The sequence below is a fragment of the Lathamus discolor genome, chromosome 5 (assembly GCF_037157495.1).
Source record: "Lathamus discolor isolate bLatDis1 chromosome 5, bLatDis1.hap1, whole genome shotgun sequence".
NCBI classification, from domain to species: Eukaryota; Metazoa; Chordata; class Aves; order Psittaciformes; family Psittacidae; genus Lathamus; species Lathamus discolor.
Window position 1 is genome coordinate 104,496,360 of NC_088888.1, and position 15,497 is coordinate 104,511,856.

The window sequence follows — 15,497 nt, forward strand, 5'->3', positions numbered from 1 at the left end:
TTTTGTAAGAGGCTGATATTTAGTTATTCTTAGCTGAGGTACTTTTCAATATGTAGAACCATTTTAGGCTGTGCCATACCTGCTAAAAAAGCTGTTGAATCTTAAATTCAAAGCTTACTTTAGCACTTTCCACTGAATCTGGATGAGCAACCTGATAGTACTTGCTGGCTCCAGTAGGAGAGCTGGAAGTCCCGCATGGCTAGAAACCTAGCTGAGTGTCAGTTGATATTTTGCTTTGCTCAAATTTACAAGACACCGGAAAAAGGGAAGGGGAACGAACAGAAGTGGGAATGAACCCCTGCCAGCTCCAAGGACTGGTTCCCACACTGCGTATCATAGGTTTGAAGAGTGAGGAAGCCTGGTTTTCTCATGAAACCACAGAACTGGGTCTAGTTTCTTTTCGTGGCTTGACCACTGACTCCTAGTGTGGTCTGAAATGAACCATTTCACCTCTTTGTGCTTCAAAATGGGAATAGTAAGACGCCCACTAAGTGATTGAACCTTGGAAGCTTCACTCAGAAGTTAAAACTGACCAATATGATTATTTCACTGGAGCATCCTGAACTATTTCACCAGGGTGGTACATCTGATTCTTTTCTTTATCAGTTAATGAAAATAAATTAAAAAATTGTTTCTGAAAATTAGACATTAAGCCTGCAGTGCAAGCACAGACTTTATTTTGCCCATGTATGTGTTCCTTCAATCCATCACTGTGTTAAGTATTTAAGATTTCAGACTGGCCTGTGTCTCGCAAGCCAAGATAGGCTGTGCCTCCTGACACCTTCCTGCAAGTGTTGCAGTAATTGAATAGACTGGAAGTTATTTCTGAACACTGAAAAGGGTCTATCCCCTTTTGCACATGTCCCTCTCAGTCTGACATCTTGATTTCTTCATGTCATCTTATTAAAAAAAACACAACTAAACCCAGCCTTTGGGGCACATGAATAAATGACACAGATATGCATCATCGGAACAGATGCTCGCCATTGAGGGTGATTTATTTTAATTAGTCAAATGTCATTTGAAGATTTTTTACTTTGTGACTTTCTTTGATTGCTGTGTGCAAAGCTGCTGCCATTCCAGGATCTCACATAATTCTCCCCTTTTCTCTCCCTCACCCACACATCGGTGCCAGGCGGCATGGAGTCAGGTGTCACGCTCGCTGATGTCTGGTGTTACATGTCCTTGCTCGATAACTGGAACCTCGTGTCCCGCATGACAGTCCCAAGGTGTCGACATAACAGTCTGGTGTACGATGGGAAAATTTATACCATTGGAGGGGTCGGTGTGGCAGGCAACGTTGACCATGTGGAAAGGTAAAAAAAAGAAAACACAAAAGCATGCTGCTTGCTGGAGCTTTTTCTTCATGCTATGCTAAAGGAACAGTACCCTTTTAAAGGACACATCAAACAGCCTGTATGTGTTAAAATAAGCTTTTCTAACAGCTAAGAAAGGAGGAAACTATGCAGGATTAGATTTCTTTTTAAAACTTCTTTTTAAAGCTTCAGTGGAAAGCATTGTTTCAAAACCAAAGGTGAAAGCTGCCAGTTTGTTTTGTTGGTTTGCTCGGGGGAGCAAAGAGAGGAATTAAGCTTCTTTGGACACTTTACACAGATTATACAATGAACTAATAAACTTCCTTTGAATTTAGTCCTGATGAAAGTCTTTACAACCACAGTAATCCTTTTTGTTGTGGTTTTTTTTAAGCCCTAAAAAAGCAACAGCAAAGTAAGTTTATCACACGTGCTCTGCTGGTAGAGGACCTCAGCCTTAACCTGGCTGGAAGGAAGAGCCTCCCTTTGGTGGTCTTGGCCTGGAGCTGGGACCTGCCAAGCTCCAAGTAGAACAACGGCTAAATGGAAGCAGTTTTGAATTCTTGGCTGAGAGGGAGGAGCTGACTGGAGATGGGAGAGAATGGAAATTCGTCTTTTCAAAAAGACTCCAGATATAAGAATTTTGCTTTTCTCATATGGAACTTAAAAAACAAGGAAAGAACAAAAGCATGAAAGAAGTATTTCACAGGGTAGAATGCCAAAACCAACTAATTTCGTGTCAACCATAACATTCAATAAAACCACAAATTTTATGTACATACCAGTGTTTTCAGTAAAAAATAGAAACCGCATTGAAACATGGTATGTGAGAATAGTCTGTTCCAAAATGACCTGTACAGCCCTAGCCCTACCCAAACACTTCAAAGTGTATTGTGACAATAGAATGATGATATATTTTTGTGAAATATTTTTCCTTGTGAGTCTGGCAACCAAAAATATGAGGGATTTTTTTTTCCCTCTTTCTCAGTTTTAATTGCTGAATTTCAGTACTTCAGCACCATTTTGAAGCAGGCCAAGCCAGAAAGGGATAGGCCTAAGAAAGATTTTTATTTAAAAAAAAAAAAAAAAAAAAGAACATTTTTCAAAAGGTGAGGATTAAAGGTGCTTTCCATCTGTTATTTTGGGGTTTTGGTGCTGCAACATTTGTGCTCCATTTGTGCAGGGGTTGCTTATTTTTTCATTTAGGCAGATAGGGCAAATACTGAATGCCAAAACCTGTATTAAAAGTTTATTAATGTTTCAAAGTCAAACACACAGGAAATGCCAAAAATAAAGTTTTCTTCTGCCTATCTACTTTTTGGCACCATCTTTAATGATATGATGACTTTTCTTTCACTGGAGGATTTCTGCCTAGTTCAGCGCATGGAACAGACCAGTTGTCTGTATGTATGGCCGGGGAGATCCTATCTGGTGCTGAGTGGCCACCATTCACATATGGCTCTAGTTTTGTATTCCTCTGTCTTCACAAATTTGGCACTATTTGACCTAGGAGACGCAGATGTGACAAACAGCCCCTGGAAAAGGCGTGTGCCATGGGACAAGGTCTGTAGGCAGCCTTCCCTCCCACCCCAGGCGCAGGCTGAAGAACCGACGCTGGAGACGATGCTCTCAACAAGTCAGGGAAATGCAAACAGTGAAGAATGAATGATAAATCACAGCAGTGAACGCAGTGTGTGAGCATTGCCTCCCTCCTTAACCTTGAGCATAAGAGGCCAGTGCCCTCAGGACTTGCTTTGAAAGAAATCATAATGTTTTATGCAGATTTATGTATGATTTCTGAGGGTGTTTGTCCTGTAATTTAAGTCAGTAAATTTTTAACTAGCAGAAGTGGTTTTGTGAACATAGGAAGGAGAGAGCCCAGTGTTTCAGCCCATCTCTCAATAAAGATGAACATCAAAATAATGCTGTGGGTAGGTGTCTTGATAAATGTCATTGCTTGGGTCTCATTTCTGTTTCTGCTCTGATTCTTGTGGCCTCTCTTTTTAGCAAAGCATCCCAAATGTCAATCACTTGAATGAACTCCAAATCAAGCAAAGTCACCTCCTCTCCTTCCTTCTCATCTCAGTCACCCAAGCCCTCGTGACAAACAACCTTGCAGCCTGCAAAGTCACATGCAGGCCCTCAGCTCAGGGAGAGCAGCCGTGCTGGTTTGCAGTTGTAACGAGCCCACCAAGAGACTTGGATGTGGGAAAGGAGCAGATTTCCTCCCTATCATTTCAGTGCACGCTGCCTCAACCACAATAAGGATGTCTTGTCATGGGGATTTGCTAAACCCGTGGTTATAATTAATCTGCTATTGTCTATAAAGTGAGTTGTGAGACAAAGCCATGGAAAAAGTGCAACATGGCCTCCTTTGGGTTATGCCAAGAAATTAAAGAGTTTTTGGGATGTTTCCTTTTTCACTCTTTGTATTAAAATGGTAGCGGGGGATGACAGAAGGAAAGCATGATATGGTTGAAACTGTGTGGTTTGGAAAGGGAATTTCAGGGTCTGCTGTTAGAAACGCAGGTGAGAAAAAGGTGACCCTTGTAGCTGTGCTGAGCAAAATCGGGCTTTTTAAGACAAAAGCATTTGCCATTTGGATGAGTCAGCTAGTTTGTGCAAGTTCAGGAATTTTAATCACTGTACCCCTTTTTGCAAGCAGTAAGTCTTTCTGAATTTGGATGGCAACTCTAAAAAAAGCACATGAAAAGACAAACTAAAGTCACTTTAATTACTCAGTTGTCTGCTGTCTTATGCTCAGTTAATGCCCACTTCTTGACTCTTTCTTCTCCTCCTAACCTCAAGAGCTACAGGCAATTGAGGTTCTCCCACCATATTTCTGTGTGGGCTGCACATTGCTCTTCAAATATTGTTTTGCTTTCGATGGGACACTGAGATGCCACCTCTTAGGAGGGGGAAACCTCTCTGTCATTCCAGCAGGTCTTACAAAAGCACTATATTAAAATAATGTGACACAATCATATGCTCAAATCACATGATACATTTACTTTTGAGGTTAACATTGTTCCCCTCAGTGTTGGATTTCAGGGTCGCACACTCTTGCGTTTCGGTTAGTTTTTCACCTCAAAGGTGGCATCTGACATTATAGCCCTGCTGTCCATCCAGATGGAGGTATGGGGGCTTATCTAGGCCTAATACACAATGTGGTCCTGGGCTGTGCCACCAGTGTGAAGGGCAAGGCACTGGTCACCCTCACCCACTGGGCCACCTACCAGTTTTCATTGTCCACATGCAGCTTATCTTTCCCAACCACATTTTGTTTTCTGCTTGCTCAGTTAGCTCAAGTGTGTCCATGGCCAGCTTTGGCCAGGTTTTGATGCATATTCACTGGCACGGTGGAGGGCATGTCTCCATTCCAAAGCAACTTACCCTGACCTCACCTCAGCAGCTCCAGAGCAAGGAGACTACAGGGTGTTTCACCACAGTGGGTCTTTGAAGACAGAGAAAATAACATTTTCTCCCAGTTTCCTTCTTGTTTTCCACCTGTTTTTTTGCTGGAATTCTTTTAATATTTCATCCTAAATGGTTAAACTCTCACGAAGATGTTTTTACTCTCTTCCGTTTTTCAAAAACAAATGTCAGACCATCTTAGCTATACATGCTGCCACCTAATTCATCTTCTGCACCATTAGAAAGCATTAAAGCAAGGAGGGACCACTGGACTCCTAATGATTTATGGCATCAGCTCCTGAGCTCCTGTCTCTGTGCTTTTGGTTATGTCATTGATGCTGAAAGGTGCAGCCTCAACCAGAAATTCTGATGCCACTTAAATCAGTGGGTGTTTTCCCATCAGCTTCAATAGGGCTGAGATTTTTTACCTTTTCTCTGCCATTTGTCTGTAAAGAGGCAGTAAAAATTCTGGCTCGATGGATAATATTACAGGACTATCAGTCACAAACAGATGAGTAGGAGTCATTCGTTACTCATCTTAAAACAATATGCATGTGCCAGAGGGGCTGAGTTATATGTCCATTTTTGTGGCTATACATGGGTATATGTTCAGGGAGAGTTATGTTTTTGGAATGAGTGTTTAGGGAAATAACAGCATGGCTGCAGTTCTCTATCAAGCCCCTCTGGCAAGTTTCTGTGTGACAGGGTGCAAGTCATTAGGTGTTAGGCGAGAGGGTATTACACTTTCTGTCTTTTTCTGAGATATGAGTTGAGTTGGGAGGCAGCGAAATGAAGTGGATCCACGAACTAGGTTTTTAGATAATGGATGGGCCCTGTAATATATGCAATTTGAGAGCTGAGAAGACTGCGTATGCTGACAAGACAATGTATGTGACTAAAAGTGTGGAAATGTGGGTGCTTTGTGGTTATTATCTGTTTGAAGGACAGGGAAGATGAATCCCCTTGACCTGACAGCACTTCAACAGTAGGGTTTTCTAAAATTGGAAGATTACTTTGGCTGGCAGTCTGTACCTGGAAGACTGTCTAAATATTCAGTGTAACAAATAAGTTTTATAAGCTTTAGAAACTGCTTCAGAACCTGCTGTTTTACTGAGACATGGTCACACAGGAATTAGGGCTTCTCCCCAGGAAAAGGTGGTGGAATCAATAGCCCAGCTGAAGTGCATCTACAGGAGTGCACAGCATGAGCAACAGGAGGAGCTGGAAGCCATTGTGCAGCAGGAAAACTAACAACATAGTTCCATCACTGAAACATGGTGGGATAACTCACACAGCTAGAGTGCTGAAACAGATGGCTATAAACTCTCCAGAAGGGATGGGCAAGGAAGGAGAGGCATTGGGGTAGCCCTGTATGTTAGGGACTTTTGTCCCTAGGTGCAAGTAACTCAGAAGGCCTACAAGGGTGCTGTGAGGTTATTCAGGGAGCAAATTAGAAGGGCCAAAGCCCACCTAGAGCTTAACCTGGCTACTGCTGTAAAAAAACAATAAATGTTTCTGTAAATACATTAGCAACAAAAGGAGGGCTAAGGAGAACCTCTGTTCTTTGTTGGATGTGGGAGGAAATACAGTGGCAAAGGCTGAGGAAAAGGCTGAGATATTTACTGCCTTCTTTGCCTCAGTCTTTACTAGTAAGACCAGTCATTCTCAGGGTACCCAGCCCCTGATCTAGAAGTCAGGATGGGGAGCAAAAAAGTCCCCATAGTCCAAGGGGAAATGGTCAGTGACCTGCTACACTTAGACACACACAGCTATGTGACCAGATGGGATCCCCCCAAGATTACTGGGTTTGCTGGTGTAACTGCTCACTGAGGCACTTCCCATCATTTATCAGCAGTCCTGGCTAGCCAGGGAGGTCCCAGTTGACTGGAGATTAGGAAATGGGGCATTCACCTAAAAGAAGGGCCAGCAGGAGGGTCTGGGGAACTACAGACCTGCCAGCCTGGCCTCACTGCCAGGGAAGGTTATGGAGCAGATCATCTTGAGTGCCATCACGCGACACGTACAGGACAACCAAGTGATCTGGACCAGTCATTGTGGCTCTGTGAAGGCAGGTCCTGTTTGACTAACCTGATCTTCTTCTGTGACAAGGTGGCAGGTTACTGGCTGAGAGAAAGACTGTGGGTGTCGTCTCCCTAAACTTTAGTGAAGCTTTTGACACTGGTGGCCTTCTATGATGGGGCTACAGAACTGATGGACAGGGGTAGAGCAGCTGACGTCATCTACCTGCACTTATAGAATCATAGAATCATAGAATAGTTAGGGTTGGAAAGGACCTCAAGATCATCAAGTTCCAAACCCCTGCCATCCCTGCCATGGGCAGGGACACCTCACACTAAACCATCCCACCCAAGGCTATGTCCAACCTGGCCTTGAACACGGCCAGGGATGGAGCACTCACAACCCCTAGTGGGATTGAGTGCACCCTCAGCAAGTCTGCTGATGACACCAAGCTGTGTGGTTCAGTTGATATGCTGGAGGGAAGGGATGCCATCCAGAGGGACCTCGACATGCTTGTGAGGTGGGCTGATGCCAACCTTATGAATTTCAACCATGCCAAGTGCAAGGTCCTACACCTGAGTGAGGGCAATCCCAGGCACAGCTACAGGCTGGGCAGAGAAGAGATTCAGAGCGGCCCTGCAGAGAAGGACTTGGGGGTGCTGGTCAATGAGAAAATGAACAGGAGCCGGCAGTGTGCGCTCGCAGCCCAGAAAGCCAACCGTATCCTGGGCTGCATCAAAAGGAGCGTGACCAGCAGGTCGAAGGAGGTGATCCTGCCCCTCTACTCTGCTCTTGTGAGACCTCACCTGGAGTATTGTGTGCAGTTCTGGTGTCCTCAGCATAAAAAGGACATGGAACTGCTGGAACAAGTCCAGAGGAGGGCCACGAGGATGATCAGGGGACTGGAGCACCTCTCGTATGAAGACAGGCTGAGAAAGTTGGGGCTGTTGAGCCTGGAGAAGAGAAGGCTGCGTGGAGACCTCATAGCAGCCTTCCAGTATCTGAGGGGGGCCTATAGGGATGCTGGAGAGGGACTCTTCATTAGGGACTGTAGTGATAGGACAAGGGGTAATGAGTTCAAGCTTCAACAGGTGAAGTTTAGATTGGATGTAAGGAGGAAATTCTTTCCTGTTAGGGTGGTGAGGCACTGGAATGGGTTGCCCAGGGAGGTTGTGAATGCTCCATCCCTGGCAGCCATGTTGGATGAAGCCTTGGGTGGGATGGTTTAGTGTGAGGTGTCCCTGCCCATGGCAGGGGGGTTGGAACTAGATGATCTTGAGGTCCTTTCCAACCCTAACTATTCTATGATTCTATGTGGTACTTAGCAACATGATTTAGTGGTTGGACTGGATGATCTTAACGTTCTTTTCCAAACTATATGATTCTATATTTCTATGATGTCTTAAGAAAATTAAGTAAATAGCCTTGTCCAAGAATAATTTCTTAAGCCCCTCAGAACAGTCAAGAAGAAAACAAAAAAGGCAAAAAACAGCTATCCATTAATGTGATTTTAAACAACATGTGAATTATCTGGTGAGCAGATCAGTATGACACTGTACAGCTTTATTTTAAATAGCAGCTTTCCTACAAATAGATTTAAATAATGTATAAGAAACTGGAGGGTGCATGTCTGTAAGCAAATAACTGTGGTGTAAGGATTTTATAATGTGAATAAATGAAGATACTCATATAGCTGTTTAACCTAGAAGGGGAAAAATTAAGAGACTGAGGAGAGAAAAAAATAGTGGGTTTGGGTACTGAGAAGATTAAAAATGAAGAAGGCAGAGAAGCAAATGGCACAGCTTGAAATGAATGGTTTTCTGCTGTTAATACTGAGGTGGTAGGGAAAGAGCAAGAAGGGAGGCACTGAATGAGATGAGTGAAGCAGTAGGAAGATCAGTCCTACTGATGGAATCCTAAGAGTGGAGAATTGTGGAAGCCAGCAAGGTAATTTCTGCATGTGCTCTTTTCAGTACTTGGCTGTATTTTCTGCTGAATCAGATGGTTTTTCATATCATGAGTACATGCATAACACGTAATCCAGGGGATAGTGACTGCACAAGGGTCAGGTAAGACGATGGTTCTCGGTGCCCATGAAGCGACAGCCCAGGGGACACATGTCTTGCATGCATGGAAAGTCTGATTTCTGGATCCTGGCAGGGCCACAGACAGCAAGGTTGCAGGGATTACTATGAAAACAGAGGAAGATGTGCGGGGGGATGTGTGTAAAACCACACGTGAGTCCATAGTGTACAAGGACTGCAAAACCAGGAGTCACTCATGAGAAGGGAGATGTCCTTGAAGTTTCACATTAAGGAGGTTGGATGGGCTTGGTAGGTTCATAGCCAAGGACAAGCGTGGAAACACCAGGACTAGAGGGAGCAGTGGGGGAGAGGGAAGGAAAACCTTTGCTTGGCATGAAGCCAGCTCCCATTAAGTCTCCATCTACAGCTTCAAACAGGGGAATCAAATGCAAAGCTTGACTAATGGAAAGAGATCAATGTGATTATTCTTTAAATCAGTTCTCTCCCCGCTGGCCCCTGAGCAGAGCCAGCGTTAAAGGCAGTTGAGGAGCCCCAGCAGCACTAGTGGCAGTGGAGTGACAGCAACACCAGAGATGATACAACACATGGAAAGGCCCTAGGGCAGAGAGGTAAAGCAGGTGTCATTATTTCCTATCCTGGAAGGTTATGAAGATTCAACTTTATTCATTTTTAAACCAATTTCGTTAATCTGGTGCAAATCCTTGTGTGAACATATTAGGAGCTGACTTGCGATAGACCAAAATGATGGAAACCTGCCTTGCAGAGACTTAAGGAGCTTAGACTACTTAGTTTATCACGTACAAGGTGAAGAGGTGACTATTATTTTCTGCAAGTCCATATGTGAAAGAGAAAGATTTGGTAGCAGACAGCTTTATAATACCAACAGGAAAAAAAAAAATACTTACTTTCTCATGGGTGGGAGCTGAAGCAAAACAGAGACTAGAAACCAGGTCTACAGTATTGCAGTGAGGGAATGCACCAGAGGAATAAATTTTCCGGGGGAATGGAGTGACTTGATGGACACATATCAGGAAGCCTTGAAGGCATCATCATCTTTTTTTCAGCCCCAGGTGTAAATTAGGCTTGTAAGAGGGTTGCTTCACTGTACACCCCATGTAAACCCCACGTAAACCCCACATTAGATATCTGTGTTAGGTGGACAGAGACTTGCTTCCACCTACTTTATGGTATATTGATTTTTTAAACCAAATGACCCTCAAGACAAGAGTGGGTTTTTTTTAAGCTCCACTTGCACCTATATCCAGTAGATTTGCAGCCTTTGGCTTTCAGCAGATGAAGTGAAACCAGTCATTCATGGTTTCCCAGTGACAGATGCAGGGTGGGAGAAAGAAAGATCAGTTCTGTCATCATAAAGCATAACTGGAGAACAATGAAAGTGGGTAAAAAACAGGGTCTGGGGGACCTGAGGTCCCAATAGTGATATTCATCCAGAAAAAGGATGATTGTTTCTGGAATTGGACCCTTTCTCCAGTGTTCCTATAGACATTGGTCCTCAGCCACACCCAGCCTGCAGGATAAGTGAAGGATGTAACTCCTTTCCAAAAATGTATTGGAATGATCAGAAAGTCATTGGAAGGAACACATCTGGTTTGGGAACTGTGGTCTGCCAGGTACTTCTGCCAGTGCCGGGGAAGGCAGCGTAGCCACTCACTGTCCCCTCTCGGGCCACTTCAACTGTCCGCAAACATTCCTGGTACTAAGTCAGATTGGATGGTGTGAGACAATACATATTGAGTGACAGGTACAATTTGTATCTTAGAAGCCAAGGTGCTAGAAAGGAACATTAAGTCAGTTCTCGGCATTATTGCTTTCCCTTTTCTAACTAATTATAACCAATTTCTTAACCAGCTTTTAATAAGACATCAAGAATTAAATAATCAAGCCCCAAATTATTGCTGTAGATGAGTTAGCAAAATGTGACCCAAGAGCAGTGTACAAAACTGTACTATGCAAGATTTTTGCATATCTGCTGGTATAGACCAAGTGCTGTCCCAAGTGCAAATGCAGGAGATGCAGCTTATGCTGCATTCCTTGGAGGAGGTACTTGTGCAGTCAGAATGCATCTGCAGGCTCGGGTTTGGTACTAAGCGTTAAGAATCAGCCCAGTATAGGTGTGTCATGTTGATTGCTCCCAGCACCGTGTTGTTTAATCTTGTTATATTTCTCCCCTTTGATCACTTGTTGTAGATGAATTTAATTTCTCGGTAACTAATTCAGAGCATTGTACAAGGCAGTTCTCCATGCTCATTAGAATGGACTTGCCTAATTTTTATCTTTTTTTTTTTAGTTAAAGTTTGCCTCCCTCTTGCTTTTGCCTCAGTTTTATGAGTGTGTTAATTACTTTCAGTTCTATTACTTGGAAACTCATTAATGTGTCTTCATTAAGAACATTATTCTTGTGCTGTTTCCACCATTTATAGAATTTCTCCCTTTTATTGTCCCCAGGTTTGGGCAGTGAAAACTTGAGGGACATGTTATAAAGGGAAAAATCCCCTGTTGCTAAATCATTTTTTGCAGATGGGTTCATGGCTATGGATTCATTTCATGTTTGCATATTACATATCACTAATATTAAGAGCAAAAAGCCTGAATGGGTGATGAGGGCTTCTGTTCTTGCAGTCAACAATTCTGAATAATCGCTATGCAGGAAACTCCTATTTGACTGAATGTGCCATTACATGGAAATATAGAAGCCTAAAAATCATGTTATTTTGTACTGTCTCCCAGACTCATTTTAGAGCAGCTATTTGGATCCCTGCCACATTATCTTTAAAGAAAAAAATTGACGTCTGTGCTTGTGACATTGTCTAAAATGAATCTTCATCCGTGGATTATTAACTGCACATCCCTTATGGTCAATGGCTTAATTAAATCAGATATGATGACCTTAAAACTAATTTAGCACTTTCATGCCTACTCTTTTCTGTTTGCTTCATGTCAAATATGGATGCAATAGTGAAATCTTATTCCAGCATTAATGTTTGCAGCATCCTGCAATGAAGCACAGTGGTTTGCACAATGAAAATTAAATGGAAGCAGCCCATTCTGGCACAAAATGTACATCACTGGCCAGTTAACCAGAGGAAAAAGAGCTATCACGTTGCATTATGTGCAGGTGAGATGTGTTCCACAAGCCGAACAACTGAAGAACATTAACAGTTGCCTGCCTACAGTCTCTATTGGATATCACTGCACTGATTTGCAAGAATAATCTCATTGTATACTCATTAAAAGAAATAATTAGTGGAAGACATCTTAACAAAGATGTCCTGAGTTTCTTTAGCTTGGTCTATAATGAGATTTGAGAGGCATATACAGAAAACAGAACTAGCTTTTTCTGGGCTTTTCTCAATGTTTTAAAAGCTTAGAAAAAGCATTAATTACACTGTTTACCAAGTGCTTGAATTTGTAGGATGTTAAAAAATACATTTCCACCTCTGCTTTTCTTCTGCTTGTCAAGCTGCCTTTCTGTTGTATCCCAGCCTGCTTTCTCTACCTGTCTATCTTGCCCAGCATTCTGTCGTCTCAGCTCATTCAAACTGCTGTTCTCCTAGGTACGATACAATAACCAACCAGTGGGAGACCATCGCTCCCCTGCCAAAGGCCGTCCATTCAGCCGCCGCGACTGTCTGTGGTGGGAAGATCTACGTCTTCGGTGGGGTGAACGAAGCCGGCCGAGCTGCAGGGGTCTTGCAGTCCTACATCCCTCAGACTAATTCGTGGAGTTTCATAGAGTCTCCCATGATCGGTAAGGGATGTGTGGTGTCAGAGTAAACCCATAGTACAACGGAGATCTCTGTGCTACAGGCATTTTAATGCCTCTGTAGCAAGCAAATGAGTTGCAGGGTGGGGGAAGATAACGTTTATGACATATTGGCAGGAATGCATGGTATATTATACCAGAGAGGCAATTATCTGGATCTTTACTAAAGGCAACTGTCACTCATTAATACAGCTAGTTATCAGCTAGAAGTGATGAGTTCAAATTAGAGGAAAAAGGAATGCAGTTATCGGGTATGGACAATTAGTAATTTTAGATCCAAAAAATTGTGAAGTGCAGTGAAACTTCATCCTGGCATCATGTGTTGCTCCATGCGGTTTAACGCCACCATCAGTTAATGGGTTATTACTCATGGGTTTGTTAAGATGCCACCTGTCCTGTGGGAAGTGGCAGTCATTGTTAACTGGGATTTATCAGTGGTGTCCACAGGAATACAAGCTTCAGAGGCTGAAATCTCCAAAATACGTAAATTATTAGAACTGTGTTTGTAGATTATGATGTCCCCAAGCTCACTGAACATTTTACTGAACAAAGAGCAAGACAAGAGGCCAAATTTTCCAATGTGGCAGCCAGTGTCAGTGGTGCAGACTTCCTTCCAAAATGAGGATGTGGCTCGTAAGTTTGCACCTTACTTGCTTTCTGGTATGATTTGCACTGTGAGTGTTTAGGTTGCTTTTGGAAATGTGGTTTAGTGTTCAGCTTCACAAGGATGTCACTGCAGAGTAACAGCCAACCTGGGCCAATCACTCTGCACTGGGTGGCTATGGGAAGCCTTCAGTCTGGCTGTACTTGGCTGCCAAAGAAACAGCACTCATACAATCAAAGAGAAGCTGTTTTGGGGTGACTTGCTTTGGCATCCTAGGTTCATAGAATAGTTCAGGACCTTTAAAGTTCATCTAGTCCAATGCCCCTACAGTGTGCAGGGACATCTTCAACTAGACCGCATTGCTCAAAGCCTCGTCCAGCCTGAACTTGGACATTTCCAGGCACAGAGCATCTACAACCTGTCCGGGCAACCTGTTCTGGAGAGGTTGTAGATGCCTCATGCCTTTTTCACCACTCTAAACTTCTTAGTCGCATTGAAACTGTGACATGAGGTTTTTAAAAAATTGTGGTCTCATTATTGAGCCTGGTAAGAGCCATAGGAGTGGCAAGTAACAAGTTATAGAAGCACAGTTATAAGGTATTCAGGTAAGATCTGAGAATATTCAGAAAGCTAAACCAAGCTGTTCTTTTTGTTGTAGCTTGTTACAGTTGTTTTGACTCTCTTCTTGGGGTTCCCTAGTAGATCAGGTCATGAGGAGCTGAAACAGTCACAGCGTAGCCTCCCCTGTGCAGAGGGTTCTGCTGTTTTTCAACTCCCTTGCTGCTGTTTGTGTCCAGCCTAACATAACATGACATGCATATGATGCAGCATGAAGCACCCAGCAGGAGGGCGTTAACCAGCAAAAGTTATGTTTATGTAGTACAGCAATGCAAACAACCTTATTGCCTGGCTTTTTCTATCACGTGGCTACAGCTGCTGCTGCTCATTTAATCCACCGATTGACAGTATGAGGTTTTGTGGACTCACAGCTTATTGCAAAAATGAATGCATTATGCAAAGAGGTATTCCTTTTCCTCACGAAAATAGTGCAAGTGCCACAGGAGCTAAGAAATCATTCCCTGGGCTGGTTATTCTGCTTAGCAGGCATCAACATCAAGCATGCTTGGAAAAAATGATCCAAACCTTTCAGAGTTGGGTTCGTGAGCTGTTCTAATCAATGGGTGCCATTATTTCCCAGCAAAAATACATGAAAGACACCAGTGAAGTTAAAGGATGATATTTATGTTTTGTGGTGTAATCAAAGTTCATTAGTTAAGCTGAAGGCATAAAATGCATGATAAAATGAGAAGTTGTTGAGTCTTTGCTGGGAAATGTATAATGTCAATTTATTTGCAAATAAAGTAAAATAACACAGAGCCTGAAAAATGGCACCCCCATGGAGAATGTCTGGGAAACTGCACTGATGTGATGCATGATCTTCACTAAAAGGCAGTGGGAATATTGAGATTATATACTTTGATTTCTCCATCTCTATGAGAGCCATATTGTCACCTGCATTTGTAAAGTATCCCCAAGAAGTGGGTGCTACACCAAGTACGGTACAGTCTAAACCCAACAAGTGAGCAGAAGGACTCTTGGAGTGCTTTTTGCAAAACGGAGCTGAGATGAATTGTGGGATGATCACTGCTGGGGTGCCTTTGACATCCTCAGAACTTTTTTGTGTTGATTTGTGAATTCTTGAGTATCTCTCTGAGCTAAGGCAACTGAGCTATCCTATGGTGAGTTTTGCTGTTTAAGGTCACCCCAGGTATCAATGAAATCTGTTTGACCTCAGATAGGACAACAGGTTATTTAAGAACACTGCAAGCATGTTCAGATGTGCAACAGTAGGAGCAGGTATTGAAGTAGCCAAGGTCTCTGGAGGTTTTTAGACCAGCAGTACCAGTCTCAAGTCACTGGTATTTTATAATAGTGAGTTGAACACACTATAGCACGCATTTGAACCCAACAGGTCCATCTCTTCCAAAGCATTGTATGCCAAACTTGCCCAAGGCAACACTGGCATCAACCGTGGCAAGGGGGAAGGTAATTTTTTTGGCTAATCTCAGTGGAGGTGAAGCAGGCTGGATACTGATATCTTACCTGTGCAGAGAAGATACGAAGTAGGAACCGATAGCAAGTCCATGCAGCTCAGCCTCTGTTCTCTTCTGCCTGGATTTCTTCTAGGAATAAGCAGTGAATTCACTCACAGTTTCCATTTATTCTTTAGCCCTTAACAGCCAGGAAGTGCTGGGACGTGGATGCCTGCATACAGTAGGTATGACACTAGGCTCACCAACTCGCTGCACATGGATGCT

General features: G+C 43.2%; 1 protein-coding gene across 8 annotated transcripts in view; it reads left to right on the forward strand.

Moving 5' to 3' along the window:
• Positions 1–15,497, forward strand: part of KLHL29 (kelch like family member 29) — a 411,401-nt gene that overhangs the window by 376,723 nt on the left and 19,181 nt on the right. For 7 of the 8 annotated variants that reach the window (XM_065681735.1, XM_065681730.1, XM_065681731.1 and 4 more), the window contains 2 exons: positions 1,136–1,316; positions 12,367–12,560. In XM_065681735.1, coding sequence (XP_065537807.1) covers positions 1,136–1,316; positions 12,367–12,560 — 375 coding nt within the window. The remainder of the gene's footprint in view (positions 1–1,135; positions 1,317–12,366; positions 12,561–15,497) is intronic. The other variant, XM_065681736.1, reaches the window with a different exon arrangement.